General features: G+C 47.1%; 1 protein-coding gene across 2 annotated transcripts in view; it reads left to right on the top strand.

Annotated features, from left to right (window-relative positions):
• Positions 1-14,117, top strand: part of GSAP (gamma-secretase activating protein) — a 72,989-nt gene that overhangs the window by 45,351 nt on the left and 13,521 nt on the right. For both annotated transcript variants that reach the window (XM_058657578.1, XM_004591350.4), the window contains exons 19-22: positions 3,937-3,990; positions 10,670-10,798; positions 12,110-12,168; positions 12,876-12,907. In XM_058657578.1, coding sequence (XP_058513561.1) covers positions 3,937-3,990; positions 10,670-10,798; positions 12,110-12,168; positions 12,876-12,907 — 274 coding nt within the window. The remainder of the gene's footprint in view (positions 1-3,936; positions 3,991-10,669; positions 10,799-12,109; positions 12,169-12,875; positions 12,908-14,117) is intronic.

The following is a 14,117-nucleotide window of genomic DNA, read 5'->3' as shown; positions in this document are numbered from 1 at the left end:
GATTCTGTTTCCCAGCTTCATGAAGAAATTCTGTGGTGGCTGGAGAGCTCCAAGAGCAATAAGTCAGCAAATTTTTAAAAAGATTGACTTATTTTTATTTGAAAGGAAAAGTAGCAGAGAAAAATAGAGACAGAGGCAGTATCTTCCATCTGCTGGTTTAATTCCCAAATGGCCACAATGGCCAGAGCTGAGCCAGTCCAGAGCCAGGAACTTCTTCTGGGTCTCCCATGTGGGTGCAGGAGCCCAAGGCCTTGCATCATCCTTTGATGCTTTCCCAGGTGTTTTATCAGGGAGCTGGACCAGAAGTGGAACAGCTGGAGCATGAACTGATGTTATATGGAATGCTAGTACCAAAGGCAGAGAATCCGCCACCGTGCTGGCTCCCAAGTCAGCAATTTTAAGCAAGCTCATTTAATTCAACCTTTTCTCTCGATTGCTCTGGATTCCAACCTTTTAGTACTGATTCGGAAAGCAGAGTGACATAGAGAAATCTTTTGGCCATTGGCTTCCCTCTCAACGGCCTGCAGCAGGCAGGACTAGGCCAGAGGGAAGCCAGGAGCCATGATTGGGTCTCTTACGTGGGTGGCAGGGGCCCAAGCCCTTGGGCTGCTCCCCCAAGCGCATCAGCAGGGAGCTGGATGAACACTTGAGCTCAGTGGGACTTGATTCCCTGCTCTAATGACGGTTGCTGGGATTACAAGCAGCAGCTTGTTCTGGCCTATCCCTCCATTCCCAGTAAGACATACCCAGCTAAAACTACTTTCTCTTGAGCTTGATGCAGTGAGTGAGAACCATGCGTGGATTGTGTCTGAAAGTTCTGCCTCTTCTCCTTTGGGCTTAGGTGTCTGAATGGAGGTTTAGTCTGGAGACAGAGCTATATATGAAAAAGGTATTTGGGGAAGTTAATTCAGTTTAGCTAATACAAAGACAGGAGGGGCCGGCATGGTGGTGTGGCAAGCTAATCCTCTGCCTGCAATTGTTGACTTCCCATATGGGCGCCATTTCATGATTGATTGCTCCATTTGCCACCTGGCTTCCTGCTTGTGGCCTGAGAAAGCAGTAAAGGATGGTTCAAGGCCTTGGGTCCCTGCATCCACATGGACACCCAAGAGGCTCCTGGCTCCTGGCTTAGACAGCCTCAGCTCTGGCCATTGCAGCCATCTGGGGATTGAACCAGTGGATGGAAGATCTCTTTGTCTCTGCTTCACTTTCTGTAAAAGAATCTATCTTCCAAGTAAAAATAAAACTTTACAAAAACATAGGAAAATATATCCTAGGCTAAACTGTGCTACTTTTCATTTTGTATTTAAATAACACCTGAAAAGTCTTTTTAAAAAATACAGATCACGTGTGCACTTTTGATGTCTTAAGTTTTTGATATGCCCTAAGTCTGGTCTTCCTGAAGGCCCGTTTTCTGCTTAGGTCTGCTCCACCTAATTGTTAGATTTTCTTGTCTCACTGTATTACTGTTAGGGGAAGACCTGAGTGTTCCCTTGTCTGGGCTCTGCTGGTTCTCTTTAAGCAACCCTTGTGAATACTCTGATGGGACTCTGTTGTGGTTAAGTGGCAGGAAGTGTGCAGGCTACACTGCCTGGGGCCGGGGGTGGGGTGGTCAGGAAATTCACATCTTGACTGCCACTCCTCACCACCCACTGCTGTTGTGTCCTGTGGTCAGATGTGTCCAGGCAGGGCCCACGCCCTTGGTACCCGGGGTGGCAGGCTGTTGTGCCACAGTTCACTTTTGTGTTTCTCTAGGGCAGAGGGGCTGAGGTGAGCCTACGCAGAGTCACAGCAGGAAGTTTCCCAAGTTCAGTATCAAGAAACCCACAGTTCTAACCTCTGTCTGCTGAGCTTATCTCGGGGCTTACCATGTTACATTAAACGTCTTGTGGTTAGAGTAGGTTCTCTAGATCTCTTATCCTGAGACTCTCCGAGTCTCCGCTGATCTGTAGCAATGCTGTAAATCATTTCCTTTCCCTAGCTGTCATCTGCAAATGTTCTCAAAGCTATAATCCTAATTTTAAAAAGGCCACAGTAGGCAATATTCATACCGCACTGATTTGGATTTTCTTATGATACTAGAAGATACCATGCTCTTATACATATGGAGTCCTGAGTTCTGCTTTGTGAACTATTCTAATTATTATTTTTTTACAAACCAATTTTGAAAATTTGAGAGGCAGAGACAGAAAAGGCAAGCTCCTATTCCCTGCTTCACTCCCCAAATGGCCACGTTTGCCAGGGCTGGCTGGAGCTGGAGTCAGAAGCTGGGAACTCGGTCCAGGTTTTGCACAAGGTGGCAAGAACTTGATTGCTTGAATTCTCATTGCCGTCTGCTCGAGTCTGCATTGGCAGGAAGCTGGAGCTGTAGCCAGAGATCAAATCCAGATATACTCCTCTGTAAGCTGCAGGAATCTTTTTTTTTTTTTTTTAAAGCTAATTCATGAAAGCTTTGTTTTTGGTAGAAAACTGGAAATACGTATTTTTTATATCATTTTTTTTCTATGTCTGGGGTAAGGGAAGAAACAAAGGGAGAAGCCCCATCCAGCCTCCCACCTATACCAGGTTCCCAATGTGGGGCACGCCCCAAGGTTCCTGCTCAAGCAGTTTTGATAGTTCAACAGTTCTGAATTGCTGCCAATCCCACCATTCCAAGCACGATGAAATCTGTTCAGAATCCACTGGCTGACTGTCTCTTCATGGTTGGGGGTCTGAGATTAGCAGTTCAGTTGGAGGGATCTCCAGCGAAACTTCGTCTGAGGTGATCCCAGACCCGATTCTTATGTGTGCATGCCAGTACAGGGTCCAGCACAGTCCATCGCCCCAATCAGCTTATGCACATGCTGGTTGTGCTGCTAGCCTCTATATGCCTGCTGCCAATTACTTTGATTTTAAGATGCTATTCATAACCCTAAGTTGTAGTGTATTTTAATGCTCTCTTGAGGTGGATGAATGGGAGACTGAGTTACTTGAATTTTCAGAACAGTTGACCATCATTCTGATGCCCTACAGTCCGGATCATTGAAGACCCAAACCAACACTGCTTTCTTGCTTACATTTTCCTGCCTTGCTCCTCATTTTTGTCTCTTAGGGAAATGAAATCTGAGTTGCCGTTGAGAGGCGAATTATGAAATTAACACAGTGACTAGAGGACAACTTGGAAAGTTGAGCATTTTATTACACTTCAGTTAGTGTCACACTGTCCTAAACCTTCCTGATAGGAGCTCCTTGCCTCTTGCTTGCCATGGAGGCAGTCCTGTAGAAACTTCCTATTTTTAAAAGATTTGTTTACTTGAAAGACAGAGGCAGATCCATCTTCCATCCACTGGTTTCCTTCCCCAAATGGCTCTACAAGTCAGGAGCTGGGAACTCTATCCTGGTCTCCCATCTGGGTGGCCGGGATCCAAGGACATGTATCATTCATGACCTGCTGCCTTCCCAGGGATTTTAGCAGGGAGCTGAATGGGAAGCGGAGCAGCTGGGACTTGAACCCATGGTCTGGTAGGGGATGCTGAGACAGCACATGGTGGCTCAGCTGGCTCGGTAGAAACCTTGATGAATTCCTGACTCTGAATTGTAGGTACCCAACGTTCCTCTTCAGTGTGGTCCCTATTTAAAGAAAAGAACAGCAACAAAAGATGACTCCGGGAGCATTCCCCTCTATTATTACATTGGGTGGTGCAAATCTATTTGTTCTTAGGTAGGAGTGCAGTCTTTCTCTTTCATTAGAGACCTTGTCTGCTGCTGGCAGCATGACTCTGAAGAGCCAGGCTGCCCCTGCTGGTGTTTCTACATCCTGGGGTTTATTTAAAGTGGAGGACAGCAAACTGGAAGGCGCCCTCTGCTGCCCTGTGTGCAGAGAACATTCCCTGAAGTCTTAGACTTGTGATGTTTGATGCACTGAGCAGATGTGTGCATGTTTTGTCCCCAATGTAGGAAATCCCTGGTGTCACCCTTGTGACGGAGGAGATCGCCCTGCCTGTGATGCGAGTAAGTCTGTGCAAGGCACTGCCGTGCTGGAACTGAGCCTGTCTGAAGCTAGAAGCCTCTTCCAGGTCTCCCACATGGGTACATTGGCCCAAAGGCTAGAAGCATTCTCCACTACTTTCCCAGACGATAAGTAGGGAGCTGAATCAGAGTGGAGCAGCTGGGACTTGAACCGTGCTAGTACCACAGGTGGGGGCTTAGCCTACTGTGCCATGTTACTGGCCTCCAGGTTGAGTTCTTGGCTTGCGGCTTCAGTGTGGATCAGCCTTGGCTCTTTGGGAAGTTTGGGGAATGGACAAGTGGGTGAGAGTCTGCATGTCCATGCATGCTCGCTCTGTGTCGTGCGCACGCACACACACACACACACACACGATTTCCGGTTCAGAAGACATTAGATCACCAAGGCCAGGATTGTCTCATTTCCTTCTGGTTCTGAGGACAGCTTTTCTGTTGGCAGGAGAGAGCTGCATTGGCTCTGGGAGTGGTCTGTCGAGCCTACACACCAATTTCTGCATACACTCAGCCATTACTGAGTTATCTTTGCAAATCTCCTGGGTTCAGAAGATTTGGGGGGATATAACAGAGCAGGGGTGGACAGGGAGGGGAGTAGAAAAAGATGTGTGTAGTCAGAGTACAGTTTCCTTGAAGCTGCTTTGTTGTTTCTGGCATTGCCTGCCGGTAATCACAGCCTGGTGTGGACTGGGACATCTCAGCTCTTGGCAGGGTGCTGCTGCCTTATATTTGCATGTCATTCTTCCAAATCCACAAAGGGAAGGCCGGGCCTGGACAGCTGGGGAAAGGCCACGGGCGTTTGAGGTCACGGGGATGCATGGCAGGGGGCAAGAGAAGGCAGATGGGAAGCTGGCCGTGTAGCTTTAAGAAGGGTCATTTAATGATACGCTTGACCATCTGTGTGTGTAGGTAGACGCATGGGACCACTGTGGAGTCCTGCTCATGTAGGAAAGCAAAGGCGAGAAGAGAGGTTGAGTAATAGTTTCAGCAAGGTATTAAGAGACTCATCCTTTCATTGGTTCTACCTTTCCCATTGATTCCACCAAACTGTGTGTGTGTGTGTTGATCTGAGAGGCAGATAGTGGGATCTTCCCTCACTGGTTCATTCCCCACATGTGCCTAGAACAGGTGAGTCCAAGCCAGGCTGACGCCAGGAGCTTGGAGCTCAATCCAGGTCTCCCATGTGGTGGCATAGACTCACGTGCTTGAACCACCTCTGCTGCCTCCTGGGGTGGCACTAGCAAGAAAACAAAACTGGCAGCAGAGAACTTGGATCTAGGGGTCCCCAAAAATGGGCAGGCAGGCATCCAAGTGACATTTGAACTGCTGTACCAAATGTCTGACATGCTGCCCACAGCCATACAGCTCCTGTCAAGGCCCCCTAGCACTCTACATCTTGTCACATTCCCCTCTTGGTCCTTTTCATAAGGATGCATATTGTACCCTGCAGCAATGGTGATCCAGAAATGTTGGACAGATATTGAATTGGGCATATTTATATATTGCCAGATGAACTTACGACTTCTAGTGGCTCTAAAGGATTTTACTGCATTGCTTTTGCCTTATCTAATAATCCTTTTTCTGGACATTCAGTTTATCTATTACCCCATATAAGACACTTAAAAATGATCTTTTTTGTTGGAAAGGCAGATTTACAGAGAGGAGAGACAGATCTTCTGTCCTGTGGTTTACTACCCAAGTGGCTACAGTGGTCAGAGCTGAGCCTGTCAAAAGCCAGGAGCGTCTTGTGGTTGATTTCCTTAAAGTTAGATGCCAGGAGAGTCATCAGAGAAAGGGCTACAATCATGCTTATGGCTTTGGATTCTTACTGCTAGGTTGATCATCAAAGAAGTTGCTATAATTTTATACTCTGGGAAATTTGTCAGTCTTACCATAACCTCATTAATATTGTCTAGTTTCACATGAAGAATTAAGTACATATAGAAAAGTGAGAATTTTTCTCCTGAACCTCTTAAACATGTCTGCAACAGCCAGGACTGGGTCAGGCTGCAGCCATGAGCGTGGAACTCCACCAGCGTCTTGCATGGGAGCAGATTCATCTACCCGGGTCATCAGCTCTTGCGTTCCCAGCTGCATTTGTAGGGAGCTGGATTAGAAGTGGAGCAGTCAGGACATGAACTAGCACTCAGATACGAGATGCCAATGATGCAGGCAGCAGCTGGCTCCCTTAGTGGGTTTTTTTTCAACCCATTCATATATTCTCAGAATAAGCTTTGGTTTTGCTCAGGAACGAAGCAGTTTGCTTTGACACTCTGCCTGTGCTACGATGCATTTTGTGTCTTTGCGTCTTTGCCTCTTCCCACTTCACCTGACTCTTTTCTCCTCCATGGTAATTATCTCCGTGTTACACTCTGCACACTGCTTTGCCGCTGCTCGGCCTACACCTGCTACTCGGCTCCCCACTGGGGAGCTCTTCAGTGTGCTGGTGCAGTGGTCAGCTAGGACCAGCTGGAAGACCCGAGGTCTCCTTTATAACTTTTCCCACGCTGATCTGCTCCATCAGGAAAGGCAGAGGTGGACTGCAGGGAATGGCCCAGATTCATGCCAAGATTGCACCCGATTTAGTTGGAGCTGTTCTCTCCACCCCACCCAGAATGGAGACTCTAATGAGTACCTTCCAGTTCACAGGATGCCAGCCCTGAGAGCTCTCTCATCGCTAGCAGAATTCCACACTGGTAGCCGCAGCCTTTGCCTCTGACTCACTTCTCCCTCCTCCCCTCCAAACCCCAGCTTAATTATCCTATGATAGGCTTGGGGACAGTGGGCTTCCTACTCCCAACCCTCCCTCCCCTGCCAGAGGCCTTGCTGGTTCTGAGCAGGTGTGATCTGAAGCACAGATTCCATCTGGAGGCTATCCTTGCTTTGGCTCCTGGCCCCCAGGATCCAGGGATCCCCCTCCTCTGGCCCCTGTGTTCGGTGCCTACCTTCCCTCCCCTCTCAGAAGTTGAGAGGGAGAGGCAAATGGAGAGGAATCCATGGTCTCCTGGTTCCTCATTTTAGGAGCACTTTACAAATGTTTACTATGTTACGGTGGCTTGCAACACTCATTCACAAGTGAATTTAGGAGTCAGACTCCTGGGGAGATGATGAGGCCCTGAGGCAAAAGTCCTCAGGATCAGAATTAGTGCCCTGAGAACAGGGGCCCCTGAGGGCTGACTGGCCCCTTTGCCTCAGGAGGTTCCTGGGAAAATGCAGTCACTCTCACCAGATACTGGATCCGCCCAAGCCTCTCTGCTGTGTGTCAGTCCCCTAGGTTATGGGATTTTCTTGTCGCAGCCAAAGGGACTAAGATACACATGAGCAGGCTGGGATGTAGAGATGAGATTCGAAGATTGTCATCTGCAAGGTTAAAGATTGCCTCATGTCTACAAGTGCGTCCCCAAAGAATATTTTTGAAAGTGAAGCGAGAATACTGAAACAAGGTGCTCGCCTTGAAAGGCCAGATCATCCCGGAATGGTTTCACTCCTTCGAAACCTTGGCTTTCTCTGGGGAAACGGCCACTGTATACAAGGCTGACAGCTGCCCTTGATCTTACAGTGTGAAGAGGATCCACTAAGGATCCTGTTCATGTGAGAAGGAAGCAATAACTCACTCACCTAGAAAGAGAAAGGAGTGAGCATGCTATGGTGGAAATACAGTATTTTAAAAAACCCAACGAAACAAAAACCGCAAGACGTTTGTTTTGTGTCTAGATCAATGCAGCAGCCCAATCTAAATTTAATACTCTTTTAGGAAAAAAAGTTGCTCCCAGGTCATTCCTTGATTACCTGGAAGTAGTCAGATCTCCAGATAGAATTTTTCTTATACAGCATTTGGGTGTATCTTTTTTTTTTTTTTTGAAGCCCTATGAGCTCTTTTGAAGTGGCTGGCTGTGTGTGGGCTGCTGCGGCTTCCTTCTGGGGGTGCAGGAGGGCCTGCGTGAGTGCGAGCTGACAGGATGGCTACCTTGATGAGCTCCAGCAGAGTGAGACTGCACTGTGCAGACTCCATGCTTCTCCTTCCTCCACACCCAGGTATAACATGTTACATTTTTATGCTGGAGCTACCATAATGCTTCTGTTTTAAGGAGCATGCTGGTGTCCACTAGGCAGTTAGAACAGCTCAAAGATGAATCCCAACCTCCTCTGTAGCCATCATCTACTGTTTTAAAAGATTTATTTCTACTTGAAAGTCAGTTACACACACAGAGATCATCTATCTTCTGGTTCACTCTCCAAATGGTCACAATGGCTAGAGCTGAGCCAGCATGAAGCTAGGAGCCTGTAGCTTCTTCTGGGTCTCCAATATGGGTTCAGGGGCCCAAGGTCTTGGGTTGTCCTTTTACTGCTTTCCCAGGCCATAAGCAGGAAGCTGGATTGGAAGTGGAGCAGCCGGGAGTAGAACCAGTAGCCATCTGGGATGCTAGAATTGCAGGTGGAGGATTAGCCTGTTATGCCACCCTACCAGCCCCATCTCCTATTTTTAACCAAACACAAATGCAAGCCTTTGGACAACTGCTTCAGCATCGTTTAAACCAGTAGTATGGATTAAGGAAAAGTGTTGAAGGGCAGGAGGGTGACAGGCTCAAGTGGCCTTGCCCCAGCTTGCCTTCAGGATTACCTGGAGGAATTTATAAAGCTTTCCGAGGCTCTAGTTCATTCCACCTCCAGGGCATGTGTCTCAGGTGGGTTGTTTCTGTCATGCAGCTGAAGCTGGGATTCACACAGCCCAGAGAATAAAGTGTCTTGTTTTCGAAAAACACACACACACACACACACACACAAAAAAAACCCCTCTGCTTATTAGAGATGACAGGGAGAAAAGCAGCTTTAATTTCCTGATTCATCCCTCTAAATGTCCAAAAGAGCCAGGGCTGGACCAGTCCAAAGTCCAGATTCTGTTCCTTGGTCTTGATCTCCCATTAGGATGGCAGGGACCCAGCTACTGGTGCCATCTCCTTGGGGTGCATGTTAGCAGGAAGCTAGAATGGGAAGCAGAGCTAGGACCCAAACCCGGACACTGTGACATGGTATGTGGAGGTCCCAAGTGCTGTCCTAAGTATGCAAATATTTGGCAGAGTGGTAGAGCTGTTCCTTGGGAGCCTTCATCCCATATTGGAATGACTGGGTTTGAGTCTTACCATCACTCCCAGTCCAGCTTCCCGATGGTGCCCCACCTGGGAGGCAGCATGCCATGGCTCAAGTATTTTGGTTCCTACCGTCCATTGCTATTTCCAACACCCACCACCATCTCTTTCTTGCTAGCTGGAGGAGAGTTCCAAGGGAAGGAGTTCTTAGATGGAGTGAGAAGGAAGGTAACATGGCAATTTTTTCCTAGGAGCTTTAGTGTGAGTATTTGGCCTGAGGGAACTGGGCCCAGTATAGGTAGAAGACACCTGGATTTTCCAGTCCTGGGCAAGGTCTCCGGTGAATCAAATTTTGGAAAGTCTGACAAAGCAAGCTGACTTACTAGCTAAAGTGACCACCAGATGTCACCACAACACCAATTAGCTTTCTGGCTTTTGGCACGGGTGTTGCAGAGTCCAAAGTCGGGGCGTGGAAGCTAGAGTGACTTACAACCAGGGACCTAATGCTGCCAGATAATTAATGGGACTTATCTGATTTCTCCATATCCAAGAAGATGTTTGTTATAAATAAATGGAAAGGGAAAGAGGACATGAGGTTCCCCTGGAACTGATATTTTCTTGCAAATGTTTTTTTTTTTTTTCTTGTCTCTAAGGGAATAGATGTTGGTGGGGTCGGCCTCTAAAACAGGTTTTTTTAAAAAGTGGGTTTTAATATATAATTGGCTTTACTGATTCTTCAAATCCATTTCATGTCAGTTAAGAGCATCCTTGAATGGGATTATCCTTGAATGCTATTCAAGCATCCTTGAATGCTATTATCTAACCTGAGGGCATTTTTTGTGACTAAGGTATATTTTAAGTTTTCTCCTTTCCTTGTGACTTGGTCAACTGTCGCCATGGTGGGCAAGAGCTCTTTGTTTTGTGTTCATAGATGGCAGCCTTGGCCCCAGCTAAACCTTGTTAAAATCTACATGTTTTGGCAAGAATATTTCATGAATCTGGTCTCCTTGGTTTTCTAAAACAGAATTTAAAATGTAGTAACACTGCATCTTAATGTTTCATATGAATATTGGAGGCATTCTAAAAATATCAGTAAGCTAAAAACCTACATAGAATGCCAACTAATTCTGTTTTGGAATATTTGACAACTGAGTGCAGAATCAGTCCAGGTTCTGGAAACTGTCCTTGAGTGTGAATGATCTTTGCAGGAAAGCAAGGCCACTCCACTTCAAGCTCTGTTAAGTCTCTGAATAAACATGGGTTATTGACATAACCTGAGTCAGAAAAATGGATCTCAGTGGAGGAAATGGCTTGGTGAGCTCACCTAGGTTTTGCTTCAAGCCTCAACCCTGGGAAGCCCTGATGGTTTGGGGAATGAGCAGCAATTTTCCCTGTTGTGCAGGAATTAGCAAATGAAGCTGAAAGGTGCAGTTCCCTCTCGGGATTGCTACTGGGACTGGTGGGAAGTGTCCACTCAGACATGCTTGTAGGTGAGAGGTGTGGAAGCAAGGATGCTGGGATACCCTGCTGGGTGGACTGGGTCTTGAGTCTGCTTCTCAAACTCACACATTCGTCTCTCACAGGTGCACAGCTTTAAGGGATACTGGGAAAAACTGAACTCCAACCTTGAGTATGTCAAGTATGCCAAGCCACACTTACGTTATCACAACAGCGTGGTCAAGAGAGAGTGGCAGGACCTGAACTCTGAAGAGGTGTGTATGTGTGTGGGGGGGAGGTCATGCAGAATTAAGCAAGCAGTGGAGGTGGGGTGGGCTGGATCAGGTGACAGGGCATGGCCAGCGTTGGCCACACACCTCCTCAGCACCTCTGTTGGCTTAAGCTAGGGACTGAAGTGCAGAAATTGTGATTGGTGGCCTCAAATCAGATGTGTCATGTGACTGACATAGTAAAAATAGAAGCACATCAAGATATTCCCAAATTAACAGTCGCTAGGGGTTGAGGGAGTTGAGAAGAATGTTCCTGGCTTGCAAGGGATATGTTTGAAGAGATAAAACTGTTCCAGTCTTGGCTAAGGTGGAACATTATAGGACTGAAACCTACATGTTTCATAGGATGCCACTGAACTTTATACACACATTAGAACTTGCAGAGGGAGGAAGAAGAGACCAAGAAAATAATCCATGGATTTGTATTGTATGTGTGCAGTTTAGGGTTATGTAAGGTATAAGGGTACTTCAAAAGCTCATGGAAAAAATGGAATTAAAATTTGGTTTTGGTGCAAAAAATGTTCAAGTGCATACCTATGGGGGAAAGGCCGTGAAAAAGGACAAGGGAAATATGTACTTTGAAAAAAATATGCATGAATTTCAGGGACCAGTGTGGTGGTCTAGCGTGATAATCCTGCAGAATTGATATCCCATATGGGGCTGGTTTATATCCCGGCTGTCCCACTTCCAGCCCAGTTTATGAACTAAGAAAGCAGCAGAGGATGACCCTATTCCTTGGGCTCCTGCATCCATGTGGGAGACCCAGAAGAAGCTCCTGGCTCCTGGCTTCAGATGGGCTCAACTTTGGCCATTGTGACCATTTGCAGGGGTGAACAGGATGGAAGCTTTCTCTTATCTCTTTAAATGTGCCTTTCAAATAAATATAAGCAAAGTTTAAAAAGATTTTTAAAAAGCTGTGCATGGTTTTCAGATTTTTTTGCACCAAAATAAAGTTACCTTTCAATTCCATGTTTTCATGAACTTTTTGAGCTGGACTCCTATTAAACAAGCGATTCTGTAATTGGCATGTTCCACCTGAAACACTCAACCTTCCTTTGTGGTAAGAGAAGCTATTTTGAGATGTGTTACATTGATTGCTGTGATCAGATGTGTGTAAGATGCCAGAACTTTCTAAAATACATGAATAAAAAGCTAAGTTTTTCTGATTTCCCTGAAAAGTGCCCGCCTGTGTGTCTTTTCTGAAGCTCCTAACTGTGTTGCATAACGTTTTTCCTGTGAAAATGGTCACCCACGGAACCTCCACCTTTTACACTCCTGATATTTTGTCCCTCTCAGAAAACGGGAAAAAGAAGATCCATGGCCTTTGTAAGGAATATTCTGGATAATGCAGCTAAGTAAGTACTCTGAAAAGCAGCTGGATCTCTAGAGGGATATCTTTGACCGCACTTGCAGCTGGGGTTCCCGGAAATAATCTACCAATGTCCCATGTCCTTGGCAGAAAGGAAGCTGCTGGTTTCCTGACTCTAACTACCTGAGCCCTGACTTCAGTGCTGGGGTTTGTAAGTGAGAAAAGCTTCCACATTCAACCTTAGAGACTTGCATACTGTCTGGGGATGGGGGTGATTTCCAACCACTGTGTGGAAAACAAAACCTCTTCAAACGAGCCCTTTGGGGCTGGAAGGCAAGGAGTTGGTTTTGCAACAAGCGTTCGTGGGCGGGTGGGCCTGCTCTTATTTTGAAAGCACGTTCTTTGCCTGGATGAGTCATCAGGCAGTGCTAACCTAGCAGAGGCCCCCTTCCAGCCCCATGGCCAATCTTGTGTCCCCATTACTTCCAATAGCTGAGAGCTGCAAGTGTTCTGAGTGATTTGCTGCAGTTGGCAGGCATGAAGTGTTTTTTAGATTTTTCTAATTGCCTCATGTGGCTTTTTGTTACTGATGAAAAGTGTCTGAGGTTTTCGGCTGCCTGAGAACCATTTTCTGCAGTGGTTTGATGGGTTTTTATAGGAGGATGTCTTTGTCTGGGTGTTGTGGTTTGCATTGTTTTTTCTTGTAGTAATACTTCCTCTGTGAATCAATCACCTGGCGTGTTTCCTTTGCAGGGTGATTTCTAACCTGGAAGCAAGAACTCTGGGTAAGGAAGCCTTCTGGATTGCGGTCAGAGAGCACTGTGCCTCCTCCCTCAGTGGACTGGCCACCTGTTGGGTGACCTTGACGGGAAATATGTGATAGAGGAGTCGCTCTCCCATCTATGTGACAGAGGCTGCAGCTGGGCAGCAGCTTTCTCATGAGTGGTCACCCAGGCCTGCCACTCTGTCTTGGCACCGAGGATCGTCAAGAACAGATGCTGCGTGTATTCTTGCCAGAGGAGTCCCTGGGGGCATTGGCCGTTGTTGGGCTTCAGATTTCTCCTCTTGCACTTGATCTAATTAATGTGTCCTCTGGCTGGACCCAAAGCTGCACATGGGCATTTCCCTGGGTGCTGGGGCTCACATCCTTCCAGACTCTGTGACCTCCATGCACCTTTCATTTTGATTGAGCCCATGGCACATGCTGGGCAAAGCCCTGAGGTACAAAGATGAGGAGGATGCCCCCATGAACGCATGAAGTGTGGTTCTGGGGGTAGGTGTGGGGTCTTCTATACCAGCACTTATCACCTGATGATCATGCCATCTTGGACAAGTCGTTGTCTCTGCCAGGCTAGGAGGAAGAGCTTGTAGGAATAAACGGGTTCATGCACACAGCACGTGGCACAGTTGTTAGTGTCTGGGAGGGTAAGATGGGAGAGGGAGAAATGCGACCCATCATTGTCCCACCAAATGGCAAGGTCAAAGGGGTGGGAACGGAGGGCTGGCTGGAGGAGGCAAAAAAAAAAAATTGGAAGAGGCTTCCCTGTGGGTGACATGTGAGATAAGTTTTAAAACACAAGGGGGTTTGGTGAAGTGAGAGGGAAAAGGACCTAGAGGGGTTCTGTGGGCGCATATCTTTTCTATGACTCTTACATGCCTCCTCCCAGGCAGCTTTAACTAATGAAGCTGTTTTTATAGTCCCCCTGTTTTATGGGCCTGGATGTTTTGGGCATATGTTGGGTGACCTCAAGAGAAAATACTTTACATAGTCATCTTGCTGCACATCCTGCAGCTGTGTACACACAGCCAGGGGAACCATGACAGTGAATTTGTTCAGCCCCAGGCTGCCAGAGCCTGAGCTCACCATTGTCCCCAAGGGAACCCTCCACTGTTGGACCAGGCTGGCTAGGCTGGATGCCAGGGGTTCCTGGATGCAGGGGGCCTGAGTGTGTGTGTGTGACCCAGCTTAGCCATGCTGCTTTGCTAGGTAGGAAA

This window comes from Ochotona princeps, chromosome 32 (genome assembly GCF_030435755.1).
Source record: "Ochotona princeps isolate mOchPri1 chromosome 32, mOchPri1.hap1, whole genome shotgun sequence".
Taxonomy (NCBI): Eukaryota; Metazoa; Chordata; class Mammalia; order Lagomorpha; family Ochotonidae; genus Ochotona; species Ochotona princeps.
The sequence above is the reverse complement of the archived record's forward strand: the minus strand, read 5'-3'. Positions and strand labels throughout refer to the sequence as shown.